General features: G+C 37.8%; 1 protein-coding gene across 1 annotated transcript in view; it reads left to right on the forward strand.

Annotated features, from left to right (window-relative positions):
* Positions 1–122: 122 nt before the first annotated feature.
* LRRC52 (leucine rich repeat containing 52) overlaps positions 123–27,080 on the forward strand; it is a 44,225-nt gene continuing 17,267 nt past the window's right edge. The window contains exon 1 of the mRNA XM_007481048.3: positions 123–299. Within this exon, the coding sequence (XP_007481110.2) occupies positions 179–299 (121 nt within the window). The 5' untranslated portion in view covers positions 123–178. The remainder of the gene's footprint in view (positions 300–27,080) is intronic.

Below are 27,080 nucleotides of genomic sequence, written 5' to 3' on the forward strand. Positions count from 1 at the left end.
AGTTTCAACAACATCACTTTACATCTCCCCATTCAGTTTCACCATGCTCCACAACCTGGTGATTTTAAACATTTCCAACAACCCCTACCTCTCGGATATTGATAAATACACCCTTGCAATAACACGGCCCTGAGGGCAGCTGACCTGAGCAAACACAGCCTTGGAGAACCTGCCCGTGATGACCATCAGCCACCTGGTCAATCTCAAGATTCTGCACTTGAAAGGAAATCCCTGGAGGTGTAACTGCAGCTTAGTGGACTTCACCATCTTCTTAATAGTGACAAACATAGAATATCCAGGTGAGGGGAACTGGGGAAGGAAGGAGAGGACATAAGAAACCTGGGCTTGGGGTGCAAAAAAAAGGAGAAAAAAATAAGAATGGAAGGAAAATTGGGATACCTTTATTTTAAGGTTTCATTTTCTCTGGTTATTAAGGTTGCTATATCTAAGGGGTAACAGGTGGATTAGGGGTCAGATCTAGAGAGAGGTGGTCCCTGGGTTCAAATTTGAGGACCTAGCTGTGTGACCCTGGGCAAGTCACTTATCCCCCATTGCCTAGTCCTTAGCTTTCTTCTGCTTTGGAACCGATACACAGTATTGATTCTAATATGGAAGATAAGGGTTAAAATTGTTTTTCATGTCATCTGAAGAGCAGCTAGGTGACTCAGTGTCTAGAGATCCTTACCTGTATTCATCCTGCCATATCTTTTTTTTCTTCTCTTTTCAATTCAACCAGGACCACTTCCCAGCTATGTGATCTTTCTCTAGCCCTTACCACTCTTCTACCTTGGAACCAATACATGGTATTGATTCTAATATAGAAGATAAGGGTTAAAATTGTTTTTCATGTCATCTGAAGAGCAGCTAGGTGGCTCAGTGGGATAGAGATACTTACTTGTATTCATTCTGCCATATCCTTTTTTTCCTTCTCTTTTCAACTCAACCAGATTACTTCCCAGCTATGTGGTCCTGGGCAAGTCACTTAACTCCATTCTCTAGCCTTTACCACTCTTCCACCTTGGAAACTAATACCTAATATTGATTCTAAGACAGAAGGCTTAAGGGCTTGAAAGAATAAATAAATGCTTGTTGGTTGGTTAAAGTTTAAATCTCTCTCCCTGATGACTTTCACTGAGGTTCCAGTCTGTACAGTGGATAGAAAACAGCCCAAATTCACAAGCAAAGAAGAGCTCTCTTAACCCATTGGCTAGAAATTCCCTTCATCGACACAACTTACTTTTGTTTAAGCCAATGAGCAGTTATTGCTCAATCTGCTATGGGTCAGGGTACTGTGATCATTGCTCAGAAACTTGCATTTACCAGTTGGCAATTTCAGACATGATATTGGCTAGTAAAAAATGGAATAGAAAAATAACATTGGGAGGTTGAGTTGAAAAAGAGAAGGAAAAAAATACATGGCAGGGAGTTTTCAGTCTCCTTTATTTGGGAGTAAAGTTTTTCAGGGACCTGCAGTCAAGGTGAATACCAAGAAGAGTTCAGCCATCCATAAGAAAGATAAAATTAGAGGAATAGATTTGAAAGAAGGATGGAGAACAGTTTGGGGGATGGAAAGATGGATTCATGGGTCATCAAGGGAGCAGGAGGTAAGGAAAGAACAAAGGAAAAAGATGAATTAAATGTGTTCCAAAGCTGAAATGGTTACAAGGGCAGGAGATACAAGGAAGAATAAAAATTATAAACTGAATGAAGAATGAATTAAACTAGAAACAGGAATGTTGTCTTTAGATATATTGAGCACCCTCCACTGCAGTATCTAGGGGGTAGATTAGGAGGTCTCACAAAGAAAGCTTTCTAAGCCAGTTGCTACCACCATGGTCTGTATACCTCTGCCAAAGTCTGCTCAAAATATCAGGTGAGAAGATAACAAAATCTATGGGTTGCTTTGCAGTCTCTCACTCTCTACATTCAGGAGTTTTACTTTACTCAGCATTTTCCTGTACCATTCTCCTCCCGTCCCTCCCCGTAAACCCACTTCTTCTACTCTAGTCCCCTAACTGCTGGCCCTCCTTCCCTGGTGGCATCAGCAATAAAGGAGAAGGCATGTATAAGATGAGCCCAGGTGTGATAGCAAACCTGGCCCATACTCTTATTGGAAAACTTGGTCAGATTTCTATAAACCACTTTAAGATTTGAAAAGTGTTTTCCCCCACAACAATAATGATATGGATATTGACAAAACTATCTCCATTTTAGAGATGAGAAAACTGAGGCTCAGGAAGACTGTACAATTATCATGGAGCTAGTGCCAGGGTAGAGATATGAACCCCAGATAGCCTAACTCCCCAAAGTGTAAACTACTTCCCAAGGGACAGTAAGTAACCCCCAAGGAAGCCAGTGCTTTCAGCATAATTATAGCAGGTTGAGTGAACTGGACCTACCTAGGCATGGGCTGTATGACCTGGGCCAGTCATTTAACCACTCAGCCTCATTTTCCTCATTTGTAAAGTGGAGATCATAATAGCACCTTACCTCATGGAGTTGTTGTGGAGATCAGATGAGAAAATGTATTTCAAATGTTTTTACAAACCTTAAAAAACTATATAAATTTAGTTCTTTTATTATCATTTTTCATTGCCTCTTTACCCCCTTTAGACCTTCCCCGAGGCTGCTAAGAAAATACTTGAAAATATTTTCACCAATCCACCTGAATATTTCACTAACTAAAGTTTCCAGCAAGCCACAGAGGGCAGTTTGAGGAGGATGTGTTGAAATACTTCAGGGTGCTTGGGGCAAGTCATTGAGAAGACTAAAGGGTAGGACAAGTGGACATCCCAGTGTTTGAAAGTTACTTTTCTTTAACAGTCAAGAATAAACCCAGCCATTAGGAAATGTTTGCCAGACATCTCAACTGGAATAGTTAAGATGCCACTCAATGCCACCTCGCTCCTCGCCATTTTACTGGTGAGAAAACTGCAGTTAATTTACATGGAGTGATTTGTCCATGGCCAAGGTGGGTAGCAGAGGTGGGAACGGAACCCTTATCTTCAGACTCCAAATCCATCATTCTTGCCTCTGAAACAACCCCCTCTCCAATTCTGCGCTTGAATTCATGAGATTTAGAGCTGGAAGAAATGTCACACATCATGTAGTACAACGCTTTCATTTTATAGAAGAATCAGCATTTTATAGAAGAATCAGGGAGCCAGAGAAGAGAAGGAAGTGGTCTGACTTCAGGTTCTCATTATTAGAAAGGAGCCAGACTCAGAGAGGGACCAAGATCCTCCAATTCCAAATCCAGTGAGCTTTCTAATACACAGTTCCACAGACTGAAGCTATGGGTATGGGAGAGAGGAAGTCAGGGTTCTACACACTAAACAAGATACTCCATCTCCCCAGAAACCCTACATCTCCCAATCTCCACTCTTTGGTGTACCCACACAGTGGACCATTTTGACTGAATTGACCTTTTTGAAGCAGCAACTAGTTTTGCTGACTTTTTCATGAGAGTGATTTAAGTGTTAGGTATCATCTGATCCATCTTTGGCAGCCTAGATGGTCTAGAACATGGAGCTCTCTGTGAATGTGTTGAGGACTGTGGAGAGAAAATAATACAATGGCTGATTGGTCCAGTAGAGAGTTATCCCAAGAGTTAAGAAAAGCTGAGTTCAAATCAAGCCTTTAGACATTTTGAAGCTTTGTGACTTTAGGAAAGTCATTTAGCATCTGTTTGCCTCAGTTTCCTCAATTATAAAATGGAGATAATAACAGTACCTACTTCCTAAGGTTAGAACAAACAAGGTAATATTTGTAAAGTGCTTATCACAGTACTTGACATATTGTAATTTCTATATAAATATTTTTTTATTATTTTACAAGAAGGAGAGGAACTCTTTCCAAATAATTTGGATTACTGAATATTGGTTGGTGAAACCTTCATATCAGCAGAAACTTCCTTCTTTCTTTCTCTCTCTCTCTCTCTCTCTCTCTCTCTATCTCTCAGATTATAGTCCACTTTTTCAGGCCTGTAGGATATATAAATATGATGCTTATTTTGCTCCAATTCACTATTGGCTCCCACAAAGTGGAAGTGAACTCCCAGCCAAGCATGAGTATTCCTGTTCCTCTTGAAAGGAACACAAGGGAATGAGCATTTATTTAGTCCCTACTCTCAGATTTAAAATATTACCATAGATTTTATGATACATTCAAACATAGAAACTTGTCAGTGACTGAAGCTGGAAGACCAGAGGTTCGAGTCACCAATTCTTCCACTTATCCTTCAGGAAGATGCCCCCAAATGAACTTTGAAGACCTCATAATGATGCCTAAGACCAGCTCTGCTGTGAGGAACAAAGCAAGAGCTGGTTCACCACAGGTCAGAAAGATCAGGGATATGTCTATTTTCCCAACCGATCTAAATTAAAATATAGTTGTTCATACCACAAAAGATCTTGATCACAAGGTCCCTTTGAAGAACATCCCTCCTTGGCCCACACTAAATGATTCTATCTATTAAAATTCTGTTGATGTGCAACTTCTCAGGTATAAATTTTACCACCCGAAGAAGTAAACCTATACCATACTAAATACTGGTGGGGTGCTGATGCCCTGTCAGATAATGAGAAAGCTAGGCTCTAGCCCCAATCAGCACACATGTAGTTAAAAAAAAAATAGACCAATGGATTCAGTTTCTTTTTTGGCCTGGGTCAGCATGTAGAAGGAAAATATCCTGGCCCTAACCATCTTTTTCCAGTCATTGATTCTATTCGAATAAGATAAGGTAAATTAAGCTCCACCTGTGGTATCTAGTATTTCCTAGGAAGATAAGGTCAAATACAACTGACCCATGATAGTATTGATGATTATGATAATAACTTGTATTTGTTGGGCATTTTACAGTCTCCATCTCATTTGGTGTCCATGCCAGCCCTGTGAGGTTTAGGCTATACAAGGATATTTCTGTCATCTAAATGCTTTCAAAAGTTTAATGGGTTTTAGCCCAGGTTAATTCCCATGAGTCATTCCTAGAATCAGATCTCTAAACATGAAGGGATCTTGGTGATCATAAAACCCATTTGAATAAGTTGAGAGTCAGAAGAAAAGCTATTTGCCTAATATGATGCAGTTAGGTCCAAGCTGAGTTGACCGTTGTGTCAACTAGATATGCAAGGTCAGGATAGTTTCCCTCCTTTTAAGTAGTGCTAAGATCTATCTTTGGAAATTTCTGAGTTCAAGGTTTTATAATCACTGAAATCCATCTTAGTCTTTGTATGTATAATAAAATTCTTAGCTACTGTGACTGAATCAGATTCCTAACTTTTATCTGCATACAAACAGAAACAAGCATGTTGTGGCAGGAAAATTACAGAATCCTCACCTCAAAAAAGCCTAGTTCCAGACCCAGCTTCTGCAGAATCACATGCCCTCAAATCAAGTCAACAATCATGACAGTTGTCTGTGTGTGAGAGAGAGAGAGATAGAGAAAAAAACAGGAGAGAGAAAGAGGGGAGGGAGGAAGAGAGAGAGAGAGAGAGAGAGAGAGAGAGAGAGAGAGAGAGAGAGAGAGAGAGAGAGAGAGAGAGAGAGAAAGAGAGATTAAATTAAAAGGTGGTCTTCAGGCTCAGTACCAGAGTAATAATTATTCATTAATAAAAAGAGAGAGGAGAGAGAAAGAGAAAGAGAGAGAGAGAGAGACAGAGAGAGAGAGAGAGAGAGAGAGAGAGAGAGAGAGAGAGAGAGAGAGAGAGAGAGTGTTAAAATCCTAAATTCAAATCTGGCCTCAGACAACAGTTGGGTAACATACAGTGAGTCACTTAATCCCATTTGTCTCAGTTTCTTCACCTGTAAAATGAACTGGAGAAAGAAATGGAAAACTACTCTAGTATCTTTGCCAAGAAAATCCCAAATGGGGTCATGAAGAGTAGGACACAACTGAAAACAATTGAACAAAATGTCACCTCTAAGTCTTCTCTTCCCTCTACTAAATATCCCCTAGTCCTTCCTCTGTCCTTAAATGGCATCAACCAAGGTCTCCACCATCTTGGTTGTCTGTGGATGACTAGTTCTTTTAAACATTGTGGCTCCCTGAACCAAACTCACTATTCTAGCTGTAGTCTAACCAAGGGAGCTCTACTATCAACTAGAAATGAGCAGAATAGACTAGTTGTTGGTAGAACTCCCCTGGTAAAACCAGAGTTGGGTTCTACTGTAAACCAGATGGATTCTACTCATAATTAGTTGATTGACCTAGGGTAAGTCATTTTCTCTCTCTCTTATTTTCTTTTACCTTATCTACAAAACAATATAAATAGACTACAAATGTTTCTTTAGATTCCATTCTAGTGCTAACTTTCTGTAATGCTAAAACCCAGACAATAATAACTGGCCACATAAGTGTCTTTCAAATATTATCTCATTTAATCCTCACAACAACCCTGGGAACTGGGTGCTATTATTTTCCCTATTTTAGAATTGATGGAAATGAAAATAAGTAACTTGCTCAGGGTCACATATTTGTAATAATTAAAAGGTGGTCTTCAGGCTCAGTACCAGAGTAATAATTATTCATTAATAAAAAGAGAGAGAAAGAGTTCAGGTAAGATCAAGTCTGTGATTTTAGCCCAGTGTAGCCCTCTCCATGCTGTGCCATACCTTGCCAAGTAACAACCCAGGGAGTCAGTCTGTTCAGGACTGAAGTAAAGAGACCCCTCTCCTTCCCAATTCTTGCCTTTTAAGCCCCACTAGCTCCTCCCTCCATGGTGACATTGCATGTTGATGCTGACGCTCACAGGGGATGCTTATGGGGACACACCAGGGCTAGACTCTGTCCCCCCATCCCAGTCACCATCCCAGTCAATGTCCCCTAAATAATTTCTTTCACACGAATCTGAGTTCAAGTCTTCCTGGCTCCAAGTTGAGTTCTCTGTATGCTGTGGGACCACTCTTTGGTCTTGGAAAAACCTTCATCAACCCATACTGCCAAGTAATCCTCTACTTCAATATTTCTAAATCCAGTCAAGATCATTAGCTGCTATAGCATCATAAATGTAGAACTGGACAGGAGAACCTAAGAGCTCATCTAATCTCAGCTCTTTGGGTTTACAAGTGAGGAAATTGAACAAAGGGAGTTTAAGTGTTTTGCCTAAAGTCACATACAACAATGGAACTCAGGTCTAAATTCTAATTAATACAGTTGAGTGGTAGAAGCAGTGAACCAGGAGAAAAAAAGAGTTTATGAATCCAATTGTCACAAAATGATGTGTATAAACAGGTCTATCTTTAACCATCTCATAGAGTTGTCCTCTTCTCTCCACTTAAATAACCAACTGTCCTAGCTCAAACCCTCATTATCTCTCTTCTGGATGTTTTCATAGTCTCCTTGATCTCACTTCTACCAGCCAATCCTCTAACTCGTCCTCCATCAAGCTACTAAATTAATATTTGTGAAACACAGAAATGACTATGTTGTTCCTTTCTTGTAATCCTATTAAGAACCTGAGGTTCAGATAGGTCATGAGATACTTATAAAATCATAAGTCTAGAGCTGGAAGAGACCTCAGGAAACATTTCAGCCACATCCATTTCAGGTAAGGAAACTAAGGTCCAAGGAAGTTAATTGAGTTGCCCAAGGTCAGATAGATAAATAAATGTCAGGAATGGGATCTGACTCCAAAGCCAGTACTCTTTCCACCATACCCTTCTGTTTCTCTACAACTTGCCTAGAATAATACAACCAAATATATAAGAGTCAGAACTCAAACCTTGGCCCTCTTGATAATATTTCCAGTCCTATTGCTAAATATAAATTAATTCTGAAAGTTTCAGTCTTAGGATAGCTGTGGTCAATATTAGCAATGGTTATCAACTGATTATACCAACCTTAAATAGAGGATCAAACAGAATAAAGATAAACTCTTTTTTTCATGGCTCTTATAGCCATGAAAATTGACCTGTAATAAGTTTGGCACTTGGCAGAACTCAACTGCTCTCTGTGGGTGAGCATCCCTGAGTTGTTTGAATTCCAAATATTCCTTAAATTTTGGGCCATGCAATTGGAATGCTAAGTAGGTTTCACCATCCTTTCTGTCTCAGGACTGTCCTAGTAGATGGCTGGCCTATGGAATGATCTGGAATCTCTTCCAGTCTCAGATGCCACGACTTCTGCAAAGATCCCTGATTCCCAAAATCTCTTCCATATCTAAGATTCCTCATTAGCAATGTATTCTTCAAGGCTAAAGAGTTGTCTATCAAAATTCAAATATACTTAGAGAGGATAATATATCAAATCACATGAAAGACAGTGTAGAATAATAAAAATATTACTAGATTTGGACCCCAAAGGACCTGAATTCAAATCCTAGATCTACTACCTTAGGCAAGACCCTTGCCCTTTCTGGTTTGTTAGCTATAAAATGAGAAGAGATTATATGATCTCCACTGTTCCTTCCAACTCTACATCTATGTTCATTACTTATTATGATTCAATGCAAATTATTTCATGAGAGAGTTTGGGGACAGCTAGGAAACTCATTGGATAGAGAGCCAGGTCTTGAGAGGAGAGGTCCTGGGTTTAAATCTGGCCCCAGACACTTCCCATCTGTATGACCCTGGGCAAATCACTTAACACCAATTGCCTAGCTCTTACTACACTTCTGCCTTTCAACCAATACTTAGTATTGATGTTAAGACAGAAGAAGAAGAAGAAGAAGAAGAAGAAGAAGAAGAAGAAGAAGAAGAAGAAGAAGAAGAAGAAGAAGAAGAAGAAGAAGAAGAAGAAGAAGAAGAAGAAGAAGAAGAAGAAGAAGAAGAAGAAGAAGAAGAAGAAGAAGAAGAAGAAGAAGAAGAAGAAGAAGAAGAAGAAGAAGAAGAAGAAGAAGAAGAAGAAGAAGAAGAAGAAGAAGAAGAAGAAGAAGAAGAAGAAGAAGAAGAAGAAGAAGAAGAAGAAGAAGAAGAAGAAGAAGAAGAAGAAGAAGAAGAAGAAGAAGAAGAAGAAGAAGAAGAAGAAGAAGAAGAAGAAGAAGAAGAAGAAGAAGAAGAAGAAGAAGAAGAAGAAGAAGAAGAAGAAGAAGAAGAAGAAGAAGAAAAGAAGAAGAAGAAAGATACAGCCTGGTAGGAGGTAATCCATAGGACAGCAGTATTAGGACATGGAACAGTGGTAAGGGTGACATGCTAACCAAATAAAATGAATGCTTAAAAGAGAAGTAGAAAAGGGCAAAAGTCAAATTTTGCCTGCCTACCTACCTTTGCCCAGTACCAACTCTACCATGCCTTTAATGAAATCCTTCACAATAATATAATCATGTTCTTATTAGTAATGAAGAATTTGCTCAAGGTGCAGTCCAGTAATAGAATAAGAAGTGCTAGCTTTAGAGTCAAGAAGACTTGTGTTTAAGAATCACCCTGACACACTGACTATATGATTGTGGATAAAGTCACTTAAACTCTTGGTGCCCTGTACTCTGCGGCTTTTAAGTCATAAATGAGTTGTTGATCTGCATCAAGGAAGGAAGTTTCTATACAGGAATTCCTCATATCGATGAAATCTTATGTTTGGGCCTGTGATCAATATTTCACCTAGTGGAGAGAAAGCATGACCTGACTATGCCCACTTTGAACAAAGGATGAAACAGAATAAGGATAAAGCTAAAATATTCTCTTTTTTCTCTAGCAGGGAAAGAGCCCCCCAATCCCTTAGTCTATACCACTCCTCCAGTGTCATTGCTAGTTGGTGATAGAATTCCCTAGATCTCGGTCAAAGATGAGGAAATGCAATTCCTATTCAGAGTAAAAACAAACCTAGATTCTCAAAATCTTTGCCACCCTAGCAATCTAAAAAGGTGTCTGGCCCTTATCTTGTGACTCTTTTTATTACAGTAACTTATGGAACCATTTATAAACTAGAGGGAGGGAGGAAAAGGGATGTGAGTCTCTTTGGTGAAGTGGACACTGACATTGTTGAAATCACTGATCTTTTAGTTTGGAATCCAAATCCTACTTAATCCAACAAATATTTATTAAGGACCAACTGATTGCAAAATGGGGCACTAGGCAACAGGAATAAATAGACAAAAAAGCAAATAGTTCCTGCCCTCAAGGACCTTATATTCTACTGGGAAATACAACCAATAATTGGTCTAGATTAGGGGATTTAGAATTGTGCTCCACTTGCTTGGCTATTTATGGATTGCCTGTGACAGAGAAAATTTTAATGTAGTCATGCAGTTTAGTGGCCTTTGAGTTACAGGAACTAATTGTTCAAATCTAATCCCTACTTAGACATAGGCACAAAAATTCCTCATCAGGAGAGTCTTACTTCAGGAGGTTTATCAAATAGTAATGTGTTCAATTTTGTCCCAATCCATCTACTCTCTGGGCTATTCTTTTGAGGGAAGGGGAGAGGAAAGAAGAGAGAGGCTGTGAAGGAAGGGTGATATTCAGGCCAACTGCTGAACTCTTCCCAAACTTAACCCTAGAGGAAATGTTGACCACAGTGTTCACCACACTTAGCCTACAGCTTCCCACAGTTATATAGGTTTTGATACCTCAGAGGCACCATAGGATAGAATTAAACCAGCATTCTGCATTTTTCTGGCTTGTCTAAGATATTTTTATGATGTATGTAAAAGAGGAAAATCAGACCAAAGACATAAGACAGATCTCCTAGCCATGTTCTCAAAGCAAGTGGAGTATAAATAGCCAATTTGGTGTCTTACAACTGAATTAAAGAGACAAAAAATAAGTTGGGGTTGGTACAGAGTTGAGAAATGAATGAGAGGGCATGGCATAGTATGGTGTAATTATGGGAGAAAGAAATACAAGTTATGAGATTAAGGAAGGGAAGGTCAATTAAGGAAGGACATCGTTGTGATGGAAACATTCTAGAAATAAGGAGTGCAGGTTGAATAGGTGTTTTCCATTGTCCTGCCTACACAAAGCATTCTTTCTCTTGGGAATGCATTTCCCGGGAGTATATTCATGTCAGCATCTGCTAAACTCAGAAATGACATCATAGCTGTTTTGAAGCATTTGACCAACCTCTGCAGTGATATCAATCCCTCTATAATCACAACAAAATAAAACAGAGGAGTACTGATTCCACAAAAGTTCGCTTTTTCTGTCTACAATAAGCACGGGACAGAATTTTATAATTAGAAAGGGTCGTGGAGATGATCTGTGCCTTTGTTTTAAAGGTGAGCAAACTGAAGTCCAGGGAACAGAATGACTTTTCTAAAGTTACCTAACTGTCAAAACATCTTCCATACTACTCCCAACATCACATCAAATTTCTTTGAGGAAATTCTGAAAGACCCCTATTTCTGATTTTCCTCTGAAGCATAGATAAATTTGATTACAGTCCCTCTTGTAGCAAAAGCTGACTATTATTTTATATGTATCATCATTCCTTTTCTGAAAGTGCCCAAAGGGGGGGGAGTAAAAAAGGGAGATGGAGAATAGGAGGAAGCCCTTGTCCAATCATGGAATGATACAAAGAATCTATCCTAAATACTGACATGAAATATGAATCCCTTCTACAACATCAAATGGTCATTTAGTCTCTCTTTTAACATGACCTTGCAAGGAAGCTTATTCCATCATTTTTAAATTCTTTCTGAAACTGGGGATGTAGACTCTAAATGATCACCCTAGTACAAATATTAATAATATGGAAATAGGTCTTGATCAATGACACATGTAAAATCCAATGGAATTGCTCATTGGCTTACAGGAAGGGGGTGGGATGAGGTGAAAGAGAGAACATGAAGCATGTAACCATGGAAAAATATTCTTAATTAATAATAAAGAAATAGAAAAAGAAAAAATAATAAATTCTTTCTTAAAATGAGCTAAAACTTACTTTATTACTTCCATCCATTAATTCCAGTTATTCTTTGCACCCACACTGAGGCCCATTGCTTCTCAATTCTTCCCCAATTAATTCTCTCATTACCCTCCCCACAGTAGCTGTTCCCATCTTCTCTCCTGTATTCATATATGCTACCCCATCCTACTTCTGAGAGGAAGATTGTCTTACATGTTACTTAAAAATGTAGACCATTCATCATAGATTCTCTCTTGCCCCCTATTCTATACTTCAAAACATCTCAATAGCATTCCCCCATTCTCTTATGCTTTGTACTGAACTTCTACAAAGCAGTGGCCCTTCTTCTTGCTAAGACCAACCCCTGTGCCAAGACTCATCCTTTGTTATTGGTCCCTCCTCTATTAAAATGGAATTTACCCCATTCAAATGTCATCCTCCTCTAATCTTTGACCTCTCCTATCTTTAGGCTCCCAGTGCCTAACACAAAGGATGTGTTTATCAAATGCTTGTTGGTTTGACTTGACTAAACACATATCTAGATTGTCCCCATCCTTTAACACATGCACACACACATGTATAAAATATCACTTGATCCTACCATCTCATCAAGCTATTACCCTATGCACTCTTATGTTCTTTCTTTAAAAAAAAATAAAATAAACCACCCAACCCCAAAAATCTTTCCCTTCCATCTTGGAATTCACCCTAGACATTGGTTCCAAAAGAGAAGAGTAGTAAGAGCTAGGCTATGGGAGTTAAGTGTCTTGCCCAGGATCATACTGCTAGGAAGTGTCTGGGGTTATATTTGAACCAAGGACTTCCCATCTCTGGGGCTGGCTCTTACATTCTTTCAAAAAGGATCATAGCTTTAAATCTGTAAGTGACCTTTGAAGTCATCTATTTCAACTCCCTCATGTAGCAAATGAGAATGCATCACCTAATCTTCACATAGCATAGCCTTCAACCCTTTTACTACATAGTCACCCTTCTCTGCATAGGCTCCAAAAAAAGGGCTTTCTAGTCATATATTCCCCCATCCTATGTTTTTGTAGCTAATTTCTTAAATTCAAGTTCAGAGAATTATATTTATCTATTTTACAATTCAACTTGTTGTTTCAGCCTGAACCTTTCTTGATCCTAATTCTGTCTTCTAGTAAGTTGGCTTTGTGTTCTCCATTATCCAATTCAACTAATATTTATTAAAGATAAAGCAATGGCTTAAGAAGAGGTGTAGAAGTAGGTTATAGCTGAAACTAGAATCTCAGTTTAAACATGTCAGGTCACTATAAAACTATCCAACAGACAGTTACAAATAGAGCCTTACAGTATGTCAATAAGGACCTGAGGTCATTAATCGGTTCATGTCAGGGATTAATCTCTTGACCCAATTCAATCGATTTTTCTCCATCTTAATCTCAAAAATACCATAAAATGAACAACATGTATTTTTTCAAATCTTTTGCCATAATCTCAACATTGATTCTCTTCTGACCTACCTGAGAAAGCAGAATACAATGGAAAGATAGCTGAATTTTGAAACCAGGAAAGACATGAGTTTAGATCTTGGCTCTGACACTTAGTAGTTTTATAATTATTGATAAATCATTTATCTCTCAGCCTTGGCATCTTCTTATGTAGAACAGAGAAAATAATATTTGCCTGCTTTCCAAATAAGGTTGCTGTTAAGAAAGAATTTTGCAAGCCTAAAGCACTAAATAAATGTCAGTCTATAAACATTTATATGTCAGGTAATATGTTAAGAACTGGGAGAAATTTCAGGGGGTCTGTGAATTTGGGTGGCAAAAAAAATTTTTTAGCTTTATTTTCACTCACCTAGAAATGAAACATAGCATTTCCTTTAATCATTTATTACATTATTCTAAGAAGGATTCCATAGGTTTCACCAGACTGACAAATAGGTCCATGATATGCCAAAAAGTTAACAGCCCTTGGTCTGGAGCTATTGAAGAATCAACATATTGACCACATCATAAAGGAAAGTGAAGGGGGAATCTAGGTGGCTTAGTGGATTAAGAACCAGGCCTAGAGATGTCCTGGGTTCAAATCTGGAAGACATATGATCCTGGGCAAGTCACTTAACTCCCATTTGCTTACCCCTTACCATTCTTTTGCCTTGGAATCGGTACACAGGATTGATTAAGACAGAATGTAAGGGTTAAAAAAAAAAGGAAAGTGAGGTTAGTCTGGCATAATTATATGATCCTATGTTGGCTCAATGTGAATGCCACTTCTTTTTTGAAGCACCCATTAATTATTTTATATGTCCAAGACTTGCGCATCTCCTTTTTGAGATGGTCATCTCTGGTCTTTCCATTTTCTGTCACCTCCCTGGTTCTGCACAGTTCCTCAGAGTTCATCAGCAGTGATACAGCAATCACAATGATGCTTTCCTTCAGTTCTCTGGATTGTAATTCACTTGAGCCTGGAGAGCTATGCTCATTTAGAGTTACTAGGTGTTTTCTTACTATCTCCTCATCTATCTTTGGCCCCAATTCTCTCTTAACCATGTTTGTCCTACCCTTTCCCATTTAAAGATCATTCACCTTGACCAAGAAGATGGAATCAAAATGGTAGCTGAGAAATTTGGTAGCTGAGAAGTTTCACTTTCTCCTTCTTGTTGGACAAAGAAGCTGACAACCCTTCCAGATTCCTGTGCTTGTCCTGGACCTAGCTTTAAAAACCCAACTATTTTCATAAGCTTCAGCTCATCCTGGGCTTTATTCCTCTTGACACTACACTTAAAGTGCCATGTCTCATGCCATTTTTCAAATATGCTTCCTTGGTCACAGGCTCTTTCTTTGACACATCTCTGCCACTTTTCCTTATTCTGTTCATGCCTTTTTGAATCTGAGCTTGTCAACAATATTATTTCTTGATTTTAGGCTCTTTCCCTGATGCCCACCCTTTCTGCCAATTTCTTTTTTAAAAAGTACTGATTGAGAAATTCCTAAGTAACAGTGGTCTCTTCAGATGTCTCCATCTTTTCTTCTTCATTGAGACTTCCTTCCATTGTTCCCTTTTTAGATCCCTGCCAATATCACCACTCCATCTGCTATTATAAAGGGAGAAGGGAATGAGCATTTATTAAAGTACCTACTATGTGCCAGCCACCATACTAAGCACTTTTAAAATATTATGTCATTTTATCTTCACAACAACCCTGGGAGTTAGATGCTACTATTATCCCCATTTTACCCTTAAGAAAACTGAAGCCGAGGGCAAGTGGCTTGACATAGATCACACAGCTAGTAATTGTCTGAGTCCAAGTTTGAACTCAGGTCTTCCTGACTCCAGAACCAGCACTCTATCCTCAAATGATAATTTAGCTTTTGCCTGAAGACTTCCAGGGAGAATAAATGATCCTATTTTTCCTTTTACTTATGGTGATTAAAAATGAAAATTAATTGGGGAAAACTCAAGTTTATAGCTTCTGGGGAAACCCCAGTAAAGATCTTACAAAGAACTTTAGGAATAAGGGAACATTACAACATTACTAGATCAAGGATGTCCAATACATGACTCACAGGCTACAGGCAGCCTGCAATACTCTCAACTACAGCTGGAACCAGACTAAAATATAATTGGGAGATATTTAACAAAATAAATTAAAATACAGATAATGTAACATTTTAAGACTAACTTAATATGCTCTCTAGCATGATCTTTATGATCAGATTAATAGCTCTCCTTTCTATTAAAATTTGACACCACTGCTCTTGATGAAAGCTTCCACCAGTCAAATTAGAGTGATGTCTTTTATGCAGACCACTCCAGTGTATGCAACTTAGAAAGTCTCAGTAATTACATTGTGATTGGCTGTTACTGATAAGGGAATCCACCTGGCTAGGTTCATGCAACCACAAGGATGGAAAGGCATTACATTGGCTGGGATTATAGCTGGAAACCAAAAGAGACTTTTGTTCCTCCTCCACAAAGTCTTCCACAAATCCCCTATACCCCTGTTCAGAGTTGCTACTCTAAACAAAAAGGTCCTTGGGACGAAATTGCAGGGTAGATATATGCAAGATCGTACCAGTAACTGGAGTGACTTTCGGATGGGCACACAGCTGGGCTCCAGGAATAGAAGATGATTTTGCAGTATGGCCTTCAACTTTAGCTCTGCAGGCTAAGTCTTCAAGCATAGCCAGCATCTGTTACCTAAGTCAGAAGATTCCAAGGGTTCAAACAGATAACCCAGCGAGAAATAAGTGGGAGGTCTTCCCACTTAAATATAGCAGCATCCCTATCCTACCTTCAGTTCTGCTTGGAAGCCTTAGAGCAACACTCATTAAAAAGAGAATAGTAGTAGCTACAGGGGCCCTGTTATTCTTAAAAGGGTTGTTGCAAGGATCCCTCCAATTCTTTTGCAGTCATAACATTTCCTGGGGAGATAGGATTACCAAATTTACATCCTCCCCAGTCATATTTTAGATGAACTATAATTCTGGATAGTCCTGGTGATCTGAGGATAACTTAAGAGGTTTCTCCTCTTTAACATTTACTCCTTTACTTTCTTCAGCCACTAACTGCTCAATTCTCAAAGCAGACATACTCTCTTTTAAAAAATAAATTTATTTTTAATCTGTCCATCTCATTACCCACCTTGAAGAAAAATAACCTGAAGAAAAAGAAAACATAACAAGTATACATAGCACAACAAAACATTTCTACATTGGTCATACTGAAAGATGTATGTATCTCTGAATTTTTAAGTTCATCACCTCTGACAGTAGGTGAGTGGCATTTATCATCTTCAGTCTTCTTTACTCATGGTTTGTCATTACATTGACTGGAGTTTTAATGTCTTTTAAAATTGTTTTTCTCTATGATATTCTTATAATTCTATATTGTCCAGTTTCTGCTCATTTTGTTCTGTCTCAGTTCATGGAGGTCTTTCTAATTTCCTTTCAAATGGTCCATTTTGTTAATTTTTTTAGGTAGTCAAGTCCCATTGCATGCATATGCCAGAATGTGTTGTCATTCCCCAACAGAACAATACCTTAGTTTCTAATTTGGGGCTACTATAAAAAGAGCTGATATTATTTTAATACAAACAGACCATTTTCTTCTTTCATTTCTCTGAAGGATTAGTAGTGGTATAGATGGGATCAAAGGGTATGTACAACTTAGTAACTGTGGGGATATAGCTCAAACTTGCTTTCCAGAATGGTTAGACAGCTTCATCAGCTGTGTACTAGTTTGCCTGTTTTCCTGTAGCCTCTTCAATACTTGTCATTTTCCTCTTTTGTAATCTTTGCCAATTTGATGAGTATGAGGTAAAACTTAGAGTTGCTTTAAATTTAATTTCTCTGAGTACTGGTGATTTAGAATATTGTATGTGGTTAACAAAGCTTGGATTTCTTCCTTTGAAAATTGTCTTTTCATGTTGTTTGACCATTTATTTACGGGAAATGGCTTTTATTTTTATAAAATCTTATCCATTCTTTATATATCTTTGATATGAGACCTTTATCAGAACAACTTGGCCACAAAGATCTTTTCCCCATTTCCATGGTTACTTCCTCAGTTTATAACTATATTGTTAGTTTGTTGCAAAACCTTTTTAACTTTTATACTCAGAATAATCCATTTCATCCTGTGAGCTTCTTTTTTCCTTTATTTAATCATGAACTCTTCCCCTATCCATAAATGTGGAAGGTAATTTCTCCCTTCCTCCTCTAATTTGATTATAATATAAACCTTTTTATCTAGGTTCTATATCCATTTGGAGCTCATACCAAGCTATATGGTATGGGTTGTTGGTCAAAACCTAATTTCTGCCAAACTGCTGTCATTTTCTCTAAATAATTGGTCCTTCCCAAAGTTTCTGGGGTCTTTGAATTTATCAAACCCAGGGTAGCATTCTATACTGCTACCCTGTGCTTGAATTGTTGATTCCTCCAACTCTTAACATCTTCCTACAACTATCTGCCTTTAGTCACTGCTTGAAATGAATATGCTTTGGAGCATTAGAGCTCAGTAAGATGGATAGTCATTATAGATTTCCTTCTGTCCTATGCTCTGCCCATCCTCTATATACTACTTTATTTGGTGATCTCAACAACTACCATGTATTTAATTATCATTTTTATGCTAATGATTCTCAAATCTACCTATCCAGCTCTAACCTCTCTACTGACTTCATATCTCCAACTGCCTTTCAGATATCTTGAACTCTATGTCCAATAAACATCTTAAACTCAATAAAATCCAAAACCAAACTGATAATCTTCTCCCTTAAACTCTTCCTCCTTCCAAACTTACCTATCACTGGTCAAGAGCATTACCACCCTCCCAGTACCCCAGGCTCACAACTTAGGTGTCATCCTCAACTCTTCACTCTCATCCCCATTTCTAATCTGTTGCCAAGGCCTATTGATTTCACCTTTGTAATATATCTCAAACATAACCCTTTCTCTTTTCTGATACTGTCATATCCCTAAATTATTACACTAGCCTATTAGTTGGTCTACCTACCAGATGTCTCTCCCTCCTCTAATCCATCTTTCATTTTTCTGCTAAAGTGATTTTCTTTCTTTAAAAAAAATAACTCTTACCTTCTGTAGTATCAATTATTATATTCAATCAATTCTGATTATTATATTATTATAATTAATACTGAGTATCAGTTCCAAGAGAAAATTGGTAAGTGCTAGGGAATTGGAGTTAAATGACATAGTCAGGGTCACACAGCTAAGGAAGTGTGCCAAAGTGATTTTTCTAAAGTATTGTTTGACCATCTCTCTCTGTCTCTCTCTGTCTCTGTCTCTGTTTCTCTCTGTCTCTCTCTGTCTCTCTCTGTTTTTCTCTCTTTCTCTCTCTCTGTTTCTCTCTCTCTCTCTCTCTCCACTCTTCTTACACATAATCACATAATACCTCTCATGTACTTTTTCTTCCAGTGGCAAAGGCCTCCTTGCTTTTCCACAGACAAGAAACTCAACTCTCACATACCAGCATTCTTTTTGGCTGATTCTCATGCATGAAATGTTCTCCCACTTCATCTCTACCTCCTGGTTTCCCTGGCTTCATTCAAATTCCAACTAAAATTCTTCCTTCTATAGGAAGTCTTTCCTATTCTCTCTTAATTCTAGTGTTTTCTCTCTCTTGATTGCTTCATATTTGTCTTGTATATACATTCATTCACTTGTCTCTCCCATTAGAGTTATTCAAGACAAGGTGTATCTTTTGCCTTTTTTTTTAATCCCCAGCACTTAGCAGAATAGCTGGTACCTTGTAGACCCTAAATAAAGGTTTATGGACTGATTGACTACACTGTCCTCTTCTCTTGAGTCCCTTGCTCCTTTATCCCACCAAATGGCAACTTTAGATCACTTTCATTATCCATTGCCTTCAGCACTATTCACATTCACATGCTACTGAATAAAGCTAGAGAAAAATTGTGAAACCACCCTAAGTTTATATTACATAATCTCCACTGGACCCTTACTGGGAAGACATTCCTTTTACACCTTCCTAAGCAATTCACTGTCCCACTCCCCATAGTGACTTTTCTGGATCTTCTCATCTCTCCTCAAATTTTTCCCTCCTTCACCTTCTCAACTGAGAATCTTGCCTCCAATTTTACTGGGGAAAAATGAAACCATTCACCAAAAGCTCCCTTTTCTCCTTTGTTTCTTATTTAACTTCACTCAGATGCATTCTGCTATTTATTACCTTTTCTTTCACCCATTTCATTTGAAAAGGTGGTCCTTCTTGACATAGCAAAACTCTATAAATTCAAGTGATACCATTTTATCCTTCCTTCTCTAACAGATTACTATCTCTGTGCTCTCACTAATCTTTAGTTGTTTCCTATTAGCTGCCTTCAAAAATGATCATGTCTGCTCTTTCCTAAAAAAAAATCTCACTAGGCATGTCCATTTCTGGTATTTTATGCCGTACATCACAATTCTCTTTGGTAGTTAAATGCCTTAAGAAGGTTATTTATAATACTTCCTCTTCCTTTCTTTTAATTTTATTTTTAACTCTATAGTATAGCTTCCCTCTAACCAAAAACAGCTCTCTCTAAAGTTATTAAACTGAAGTTACTTTCTCTTAATTGCTTAATCTCTTAACATACTCAATTTCCTCATCCTTCTTGATTTCTCTGTTTTTCTGACACTGTTTCTTCTCCTTGATATTCTCTATAGGTTTTCTTGTGACACTACTCTGTCTCTCAGTTCGGCTCCTACCTATCTGGCTACTCCTTCTTTGTCCCCTTTACTAGATATTCATCTACATTATATCCACTAACAGTGACAGGTCCCCTGGAACTTTGTCCCAAGCTCTTTTCACTCTATATTATTTCACCTGACAATTTTATTGGCTTCCATGGTTTCAGCTATCATCTCTATACAGATGACTCTCAGATCTACCTATGTAGCATCAATCTCTCCCACCCTCCAGTCCCATATATAAACTGCCAGCTCAAACTGAATGTTCCATAGTAAGCTTAAACTGAACCTGTCCAAAACAAATCTCATTATTTTTCCTCCCATTCTCTTTTTGTCAAGGGTGTCACCAGCCTCCCAGTCAACTAAACTGACAATTTAGACTTCGATTGCTCTTCCCATCCATAGGAAAAGAAGGAAAGGAAAAGAACAAACACTGGTGTTCCAACTCTCTGCTTTCCAAATATTTTCTTATTTGATCTTCACAACAACCCTAAAACATAGATACTATTATTTCCCCCATTTTATAGTTGAAACTTGCATGGATCTGAGGTCAGATTTGAGCACCAGCACTCTATCTATTGTACCACCAGTTGTCCCATATCTAATCTGTTTCCAAGTCCTGTCATGTGTAGCTTCATAATATCTTTCATATATGCCCCTCTCCCTCCTCCGATCCTACCACCACCCAGCTCAGAGGTTCTTCATCCTCTCACACCTGGACTATTACAATAATCTGCTGGCTGGTCTTCCTGCCCCAAAGTCTTTCCCGATTCTAATACATTCCCCAATCAGCTGTCAAATTGATCTTCCTAACATGTAAGTCTGGTTATATCATACACACACACACACACACACACACACACACACACTTTCTGTAAAAAAAAAAACCTTCCCCAGTTCTCCTTAATCTTAGTGCCATCCCTCTAAGACTTGTATGTATCTTGTATGAATCTTACTGTACACAACTGTTTTTCACATTTTGCATTTTGTCTCCTCCATTAGACTATGAATTTCTTAAGAGCAAGAACTGTCCATTATCGATGTACACCTGGGATTACATATCAAATTAACTTTGGCCTCTCAGAAAGATTATTGGACTTAGTTATCAGGAAGTATAGGGTTCAAATCCTGTCTCTGCCACTTAATACTTGAATGACCATAGGAAAGTCATTTAACTCCTTCTACTTCTTGCTTCCTCATCCATAAAATGGGAGAGTTGAGCCAGATAGCATTCAAGTCCCCTCCTAGCTCTTTGTCTATGATCCTTTAATCCTGCCTGAATGAAATACTAAGCTCTGATTGTACATGCTGTCTTGATGCTCCTATAGTAGCATGGTTATCTAGGCATAGTAATCAAGGCTGCTAGGTAGCAAAGTGGATAGTACAAAAGACCTTGAATCAGAAAGAGATAAGTTAAAATCCATCTTTGAACATATGCTAGCCGGGTAATTCTGGGAGCAAAAATTATTCAATCTATCCTAGTCTCGGTTTTCTTATCTTTAAAATGGTCATAATAATAGCACCTACCTGCCCAAGATTGTTGGGAGGAAAAAACATTTGTAAATATTTATAAAGTCCTTTGTAAACCTTAAAACCCTAACTATTATGATCTGCTCATACCTACAAAATTAATAAAATAGATGAAACATCGCTCAGTTCCCTGGAGATGTCAACTGATCAGCTAAGCAACACTGCCCACTGTGGGAAGCGATAGTCAAAGATTGAGAGCCAGATCAATTGCTTGGCCAAGTATAAGGCATTTGCCCCTTTGGAAGCTATTGGTCAAATATAGCCAAAATCACATAGTTAACTAAAAAAAACCACCTTGAGCTTTCTGACTGTATTGCCAAGGCTGTGTTCAATGGGAGAAGAGAAGGGAATAAGAATTTATTAAAAAGCTACTATGAATCAGACACTATGCTAAGAACTTTATAAATATGTCTCATTTTATCCTTATAACAAGCAACCCAGGTATATAGGTGCTATTATCATCCCTATTTTGCAGTTGAGGAAACTAAGACAGATAGAGGTCATATAGTAGCATCGAGGCCAGGTTTGAACTCAGATCTTCCTGACTCCAAGCCCAGCATTCTATACACTAAGTCTCCTAACTGCCCCTGATCACTGGATCCGTAGATCAGAAGACCACTGCTTGCAAATTTGCAGAGAGGCAGACAGAGAGACTGCAATCACTGAGTTCTAAAAAATTTTCTATAGGGAAGCAGACAAGGTCAGAAAGTCCCTGGGAAGTCTAAGGGTCCCCAGTATTTTTATATGTTGCACCTTCCCTTAGGCTAAGAGGATGTTTGGGGCAACTGCAGCATTCACTCCCTTGTTACTTTGCACTGCGGTAGGCGGCTTTTCTCCTTGTGAGCAAGCAATGGACCATGTTTAAAATAGAAAAGGGAACGTTTTATATTTCCCCAGGAACTGTTTGCAGGCTTTCAGGTTAAACTTTAATGGAGTGTGTAATTGCATCTAGGAGCTTTAACTGGGACAAACAAGAGCCTTGGGCCCAAGGAGGAGAAAACAAGTGGTAACCAAGAAAGGCAAAAAGAAAAGGGGAGAAAGGCAGCAAATAGAACCACTATCAGTCATGGCCTCAAGTTTCCATCTTGTGCTGGACTTGGAATTAAGAAGTTCTAAGTTTGAATCCTGTTTTATGCATTTTGAGTTATGTAAGCCAGGGTAATTAATTGCTTTTTCTCTCTGAGATTCAGTTTACCTTTCTATAAAACAAGAATAATAATAGCACCTACATCCCTGGGTTGCTGTAAGGATCAAATGAGATTTTGGGTTAAAAAGTCTTTTTTGCCAACCTTAGAGATCTATATAAATATCCTGTTACTTTCAACAAACATTCATAGGCAGCTAGGTGGTTCATTGAGTATAATGCTGGATCAGAGATCAGAAAAAGCTGAGTCCAAGTCCAGCTTCAGACACGTATTAGTTTGGGCAAGTCACTTAATTTATGTGCTCCGTTTCCCGCTAATAATAATAATATCTACCTCCTGGGCTTATTGTGAGGATAAATGAGAGAATAATTGTAAAGCACTTTGAGGAACTTAAAGCCCTATATAAATACTATTAGTATCATCATCATCATCATCATCATCGTTGTTGTTGTTGTTATCCATTAAATAAACACTAGGGATTCATAAAAGGTGGAAGACATGATTCCTGTTCACAAAAAAGGGTTAAAATGAGGAGTAATGAAGCTAAGTCAAACATATCTTTAAAATCATAAGTCAAGGTGGCATATTTGCTTCCAAAAATAAGTATCAGATAAGGCAAACAAAAAGAGAAGGCTATCAAAATGTGTTCAAACCATCTCTCAACAGCTGGATTGGTAAATTTTCATTGTAAACATTTATACCCCAGAAATCCTCAAAGCCTACAAATCAGGGCTTTATTTAATGTTTTGTTTATTGTCTAGATTTAAGAAAATGATGGAGGAAATGTTAATAATTCATATTAAGCTTGAATGCACATCTTGCTATTCAGAGATATAGTTGTTAAACATTTTATTTGTATTCTCTTTGCTGAAGTGGTCTTCATTTAGGCATTAGACTTTAAAGAAGGTTAAGTCTTAGAGGAAAAAAAAGAATGGGAAGGTATTCTGAGCTTTGAGAACAGAGTGCAAGGGCAGAGAGAAGAATGTTTGAGGAGGGGTGTAGTAGGAATTAATGCCAGATAAGTAAGTGATAGAAGCCAGATTATAGAGTCTTAAAAGTCAAGCTAAGAAGCTGATCTTTGGAACAGTGTTAGAGAGTAAATGAAGGGAAAAGATATAGTCAGGAAGGTCAGATTGGTATTAAGAAAATCAGGAAGTATAATTCTGAAAGAAAATGAGAGAGAACATTCCAGGGGAAGCAATGCAAGAAAACACATATCTATGGCCATTAAGTACAATATTTTATTTGGAAGGGATTATTTGGGAAAGAAATTTGTTAGTAATAAGATTTAATATATTCTCTGAAAAATTAGATGGGCTGGAGTTGTGTTCTGAAAAAGCTAAAAAAATCAGGAAGTATATAATTCTGTATGTGGGTAGTTATAGAGTCTTATTTCTATGTTCACTTTAAAAAAAAAACTTTCAAAAATTTATTTGTTTGTTACTTAAAGTCCCCAGGAATCTTCCTCCCTCTCCACACTAAAGAAGACTTCATTTGACTATACAGACCAATGGATATAGATATAACTATATGTATATACATTTATAACAAGATATATATGTCACTATGTCACACATTTCTTTTTATCAGTTCTTTCTTTGGAGTTGGACACTCAGTTATTCTTCAAACAATATTTCTGTTGCTGAGTATTTCAATCCATGGCATCTTTTCATCTCTACATCCTTGGAAGCAAAGGGGTAAAAACTAGAAAAGGCAATAAGGGGAAAGGAATAACTTGAGGAAGTCTTCCCAGTCTCTATGTGGCAAAGAAGAATTTATAAGACTTGATAAAACTGTCCAAAACATAAAACTTAATGATTCATCTAGAATTGAGACCACTCATGGGAGTCTTAGCCTCCTAACTGGAACTTTTACAAAATAAGCTTCCCGTTTTCTGGGTATCTGCATACATTATAAAGTAACTCTGGGTTATTTCCATCCCCTAGGTCTCCTAATGCTTGATCTGATGCTCTATTTACTAGCCAGAGCTAAGGAGTTCTGAATTTTCCAAGTGTAGTGGAAAGATCACTAGACTGGGAGTCATGAGAACTGAAGAAGGACCTCAAGTCCTTGCATTATGACAGTCATTTGAAGGGACTAAGAATATTTACTCAAGAGAAGAGAAGATTTTCAGGAGGAATATGATAGTTGACTTCAAGTACTTAAATGATTTTCTTCTGAAAGAAATATTAGACTTGTTCCCTTTGACCCAAGAGGGCAGAAATTGGAATGATCAGTAGAAATTGCAGAGAAGTATAAGCTTGATGTAAGAGGAAACTCCCTAATTATTAAAACAATAATTCTTAAAGGTAGGCTGAGGGCTCCTGGGGACCTCTGAAGATCCTTTCATGGAGTCTGCAAGGTTAGAACTATTTTGCTATTAATACAAAAATATTATTAGCTTGTTAATATATTCCTTATGAGGGGGTGGAGCCAAGATGGTAGAGAAGGTACATGGACCCATCTACTCTATCAAATTGCCCTCCAAACAACTTTAATATAATACCTCAAAATGAATTCTGGAGTGACAGAACCCACAAAAGGATGGGATGAAACAATTTTTAATGACTTAAAAGGTCAGCTCAAAATACCTTTCACACCAGAGTGGGAGTAGAATGCAGACCACCACAGCAAGGTAGCCCTAACTTTAGCAAGCCCAAGCAAGCCTTGAAAGCAGCTGAATCAGCAGCAATGGCTTTCCAACAGCTCAACCACAGACAGTAAGGGAATGAGGCAACTGGTCAGAAGGAAATTGCAGGTATCCTTTTGCTGGGTCTGGGGGTAGAATTGTGTATATTGCCCACGCTTAAATCTGGATCACAGTCCCAGGAGGAGGAAGAAGAGCACTAGCACACACCTCATGGCCACAGGGGAGCAGGTGACCTTGGTCATAAATCCAAGGCAGAAAAGGCTGCTTATGATTGCTCACAGACCAGAAGAGTATTAAACCCACCTGTCTTTAGATCATACCTTGGAAGACCTGAAAACTTACAGATCCACAGAGCTAACTAACTCTGCTGAAGGCAACTGAACAAAGAACTTGAAGTTTGGAACCATGTTCCCTTCATCACAGGAGCCCAACTTTAGTGGGTTTTTTTTAGTCAAAAGACTGAAAAACTGAGAACAAAAAGATAAATTTAACATTGAAAGTTATTTTAATGATAGGGAAGACCAAAGTACCAACTCAGAAGAGATAGCAAAGTTAATACTGCTGCATCCAAAGCCACCAGGAAAAATATGAGTTTATCTTGAGCCAAAAAAGAATTAATGGAAAAAGAAAGGATTTTTCAAATCAAAGAAGTAGAAGAAAAAATGGCTAAAGAAATGAGAGCATTGCATGAAAATCATGAAAAAAGAGCCAACAGCTTGGTAAAAGAAGGACAAGAATACTAAAGAAAATAATACTTTTTTTTAAATAGGCCAATTGTTAAAAAGGTACAAAAATTCTCTTGTGAGAATTCCTCAAAAAAACCCGAATTGGCCAAATGGGAAAAGATATATAAAAATTCTCTAAGGAGGAAAATTCTTTAAAAGGCAGAATTGGCCATATAGAAAAAGAAGTACAAAAATTCATTGAGGGAAGTAACTCTTTTAAAAAGTAGAATTGGCCAAAAGGAAAAGGAAGTACAAAACCCCACTCAAGAAAATCATGTCTTAAAAATTAGAATTGGGCATGTGGGAGCTAATGACTCCAAGAGATATCAAGAAACAATCAAAGTCAAAAGAACAAAAAAAATAGAAGAAAATGTGAAATAATTCCTTTGGAAAAACCAACTGACCTGAAAATAGTTCCAAGAAAGATAATCTCAGAAGTTCTGGACTATATGAAAGCCATCATCCAAAAAAAAGAACTAAGATATCATCTTTTAAGAAATTATGAGAAAAACTTTACTGATATTTTAGAACCAAAGGGAAAAGGAAATTGAAAGAATCCACCTATTACCTGCTGAAAGAGACCCCCAAAGGAAAACTCCCAGATATATAGCCAAATTCCAACACTTCCATATAAGGAGAAATATTGCAAACAGATAAAAAGAAACAATTCAAATATTATGGAGCCACCATAAAGATAATAAAAGAGTTAGCAGTTTCTACATTAAAGGAGCAGAAATCCTTGCATACAATATTCTGGAGGACAAAAGAGCTAAGACTTCAAGCAAGAATCACCTACTTAGCAAAACTGAGCATTCAGGGATAAAAATGGGCATTAATGAAAGAGAGAACTTTCAGACATAGCTGATGAAAAGACTAGAGCAAAATTGAAAATTTGACTCTCAAATAAAAGACTCAAGAGAAGCATAAAAAGGTAAATAGGAAAGAGAAATCATAAGACATTCAATAAATTAAATTATTTACATCCCTACATGGGAAGATGATTCTTCTAATCCTTAAGAACCTCATCATTATTAGGGAGTTAGAGGGCAACCA

Source organism: Monodelphis domestica, chromosome 2 (genome assembly GCF_027887165.1).
Source record: "Monodelphis domestica isolate mMonDom1 chromosome 2, mMonDom1.pri, whole genome shotgun sequence".
Lineage (NCBI taxonomy): Eukaryota > Metazoa > Chordata > Mammalia > Didelphimorphia > Didelphidae > Monodelphis > Monodelphis domestica.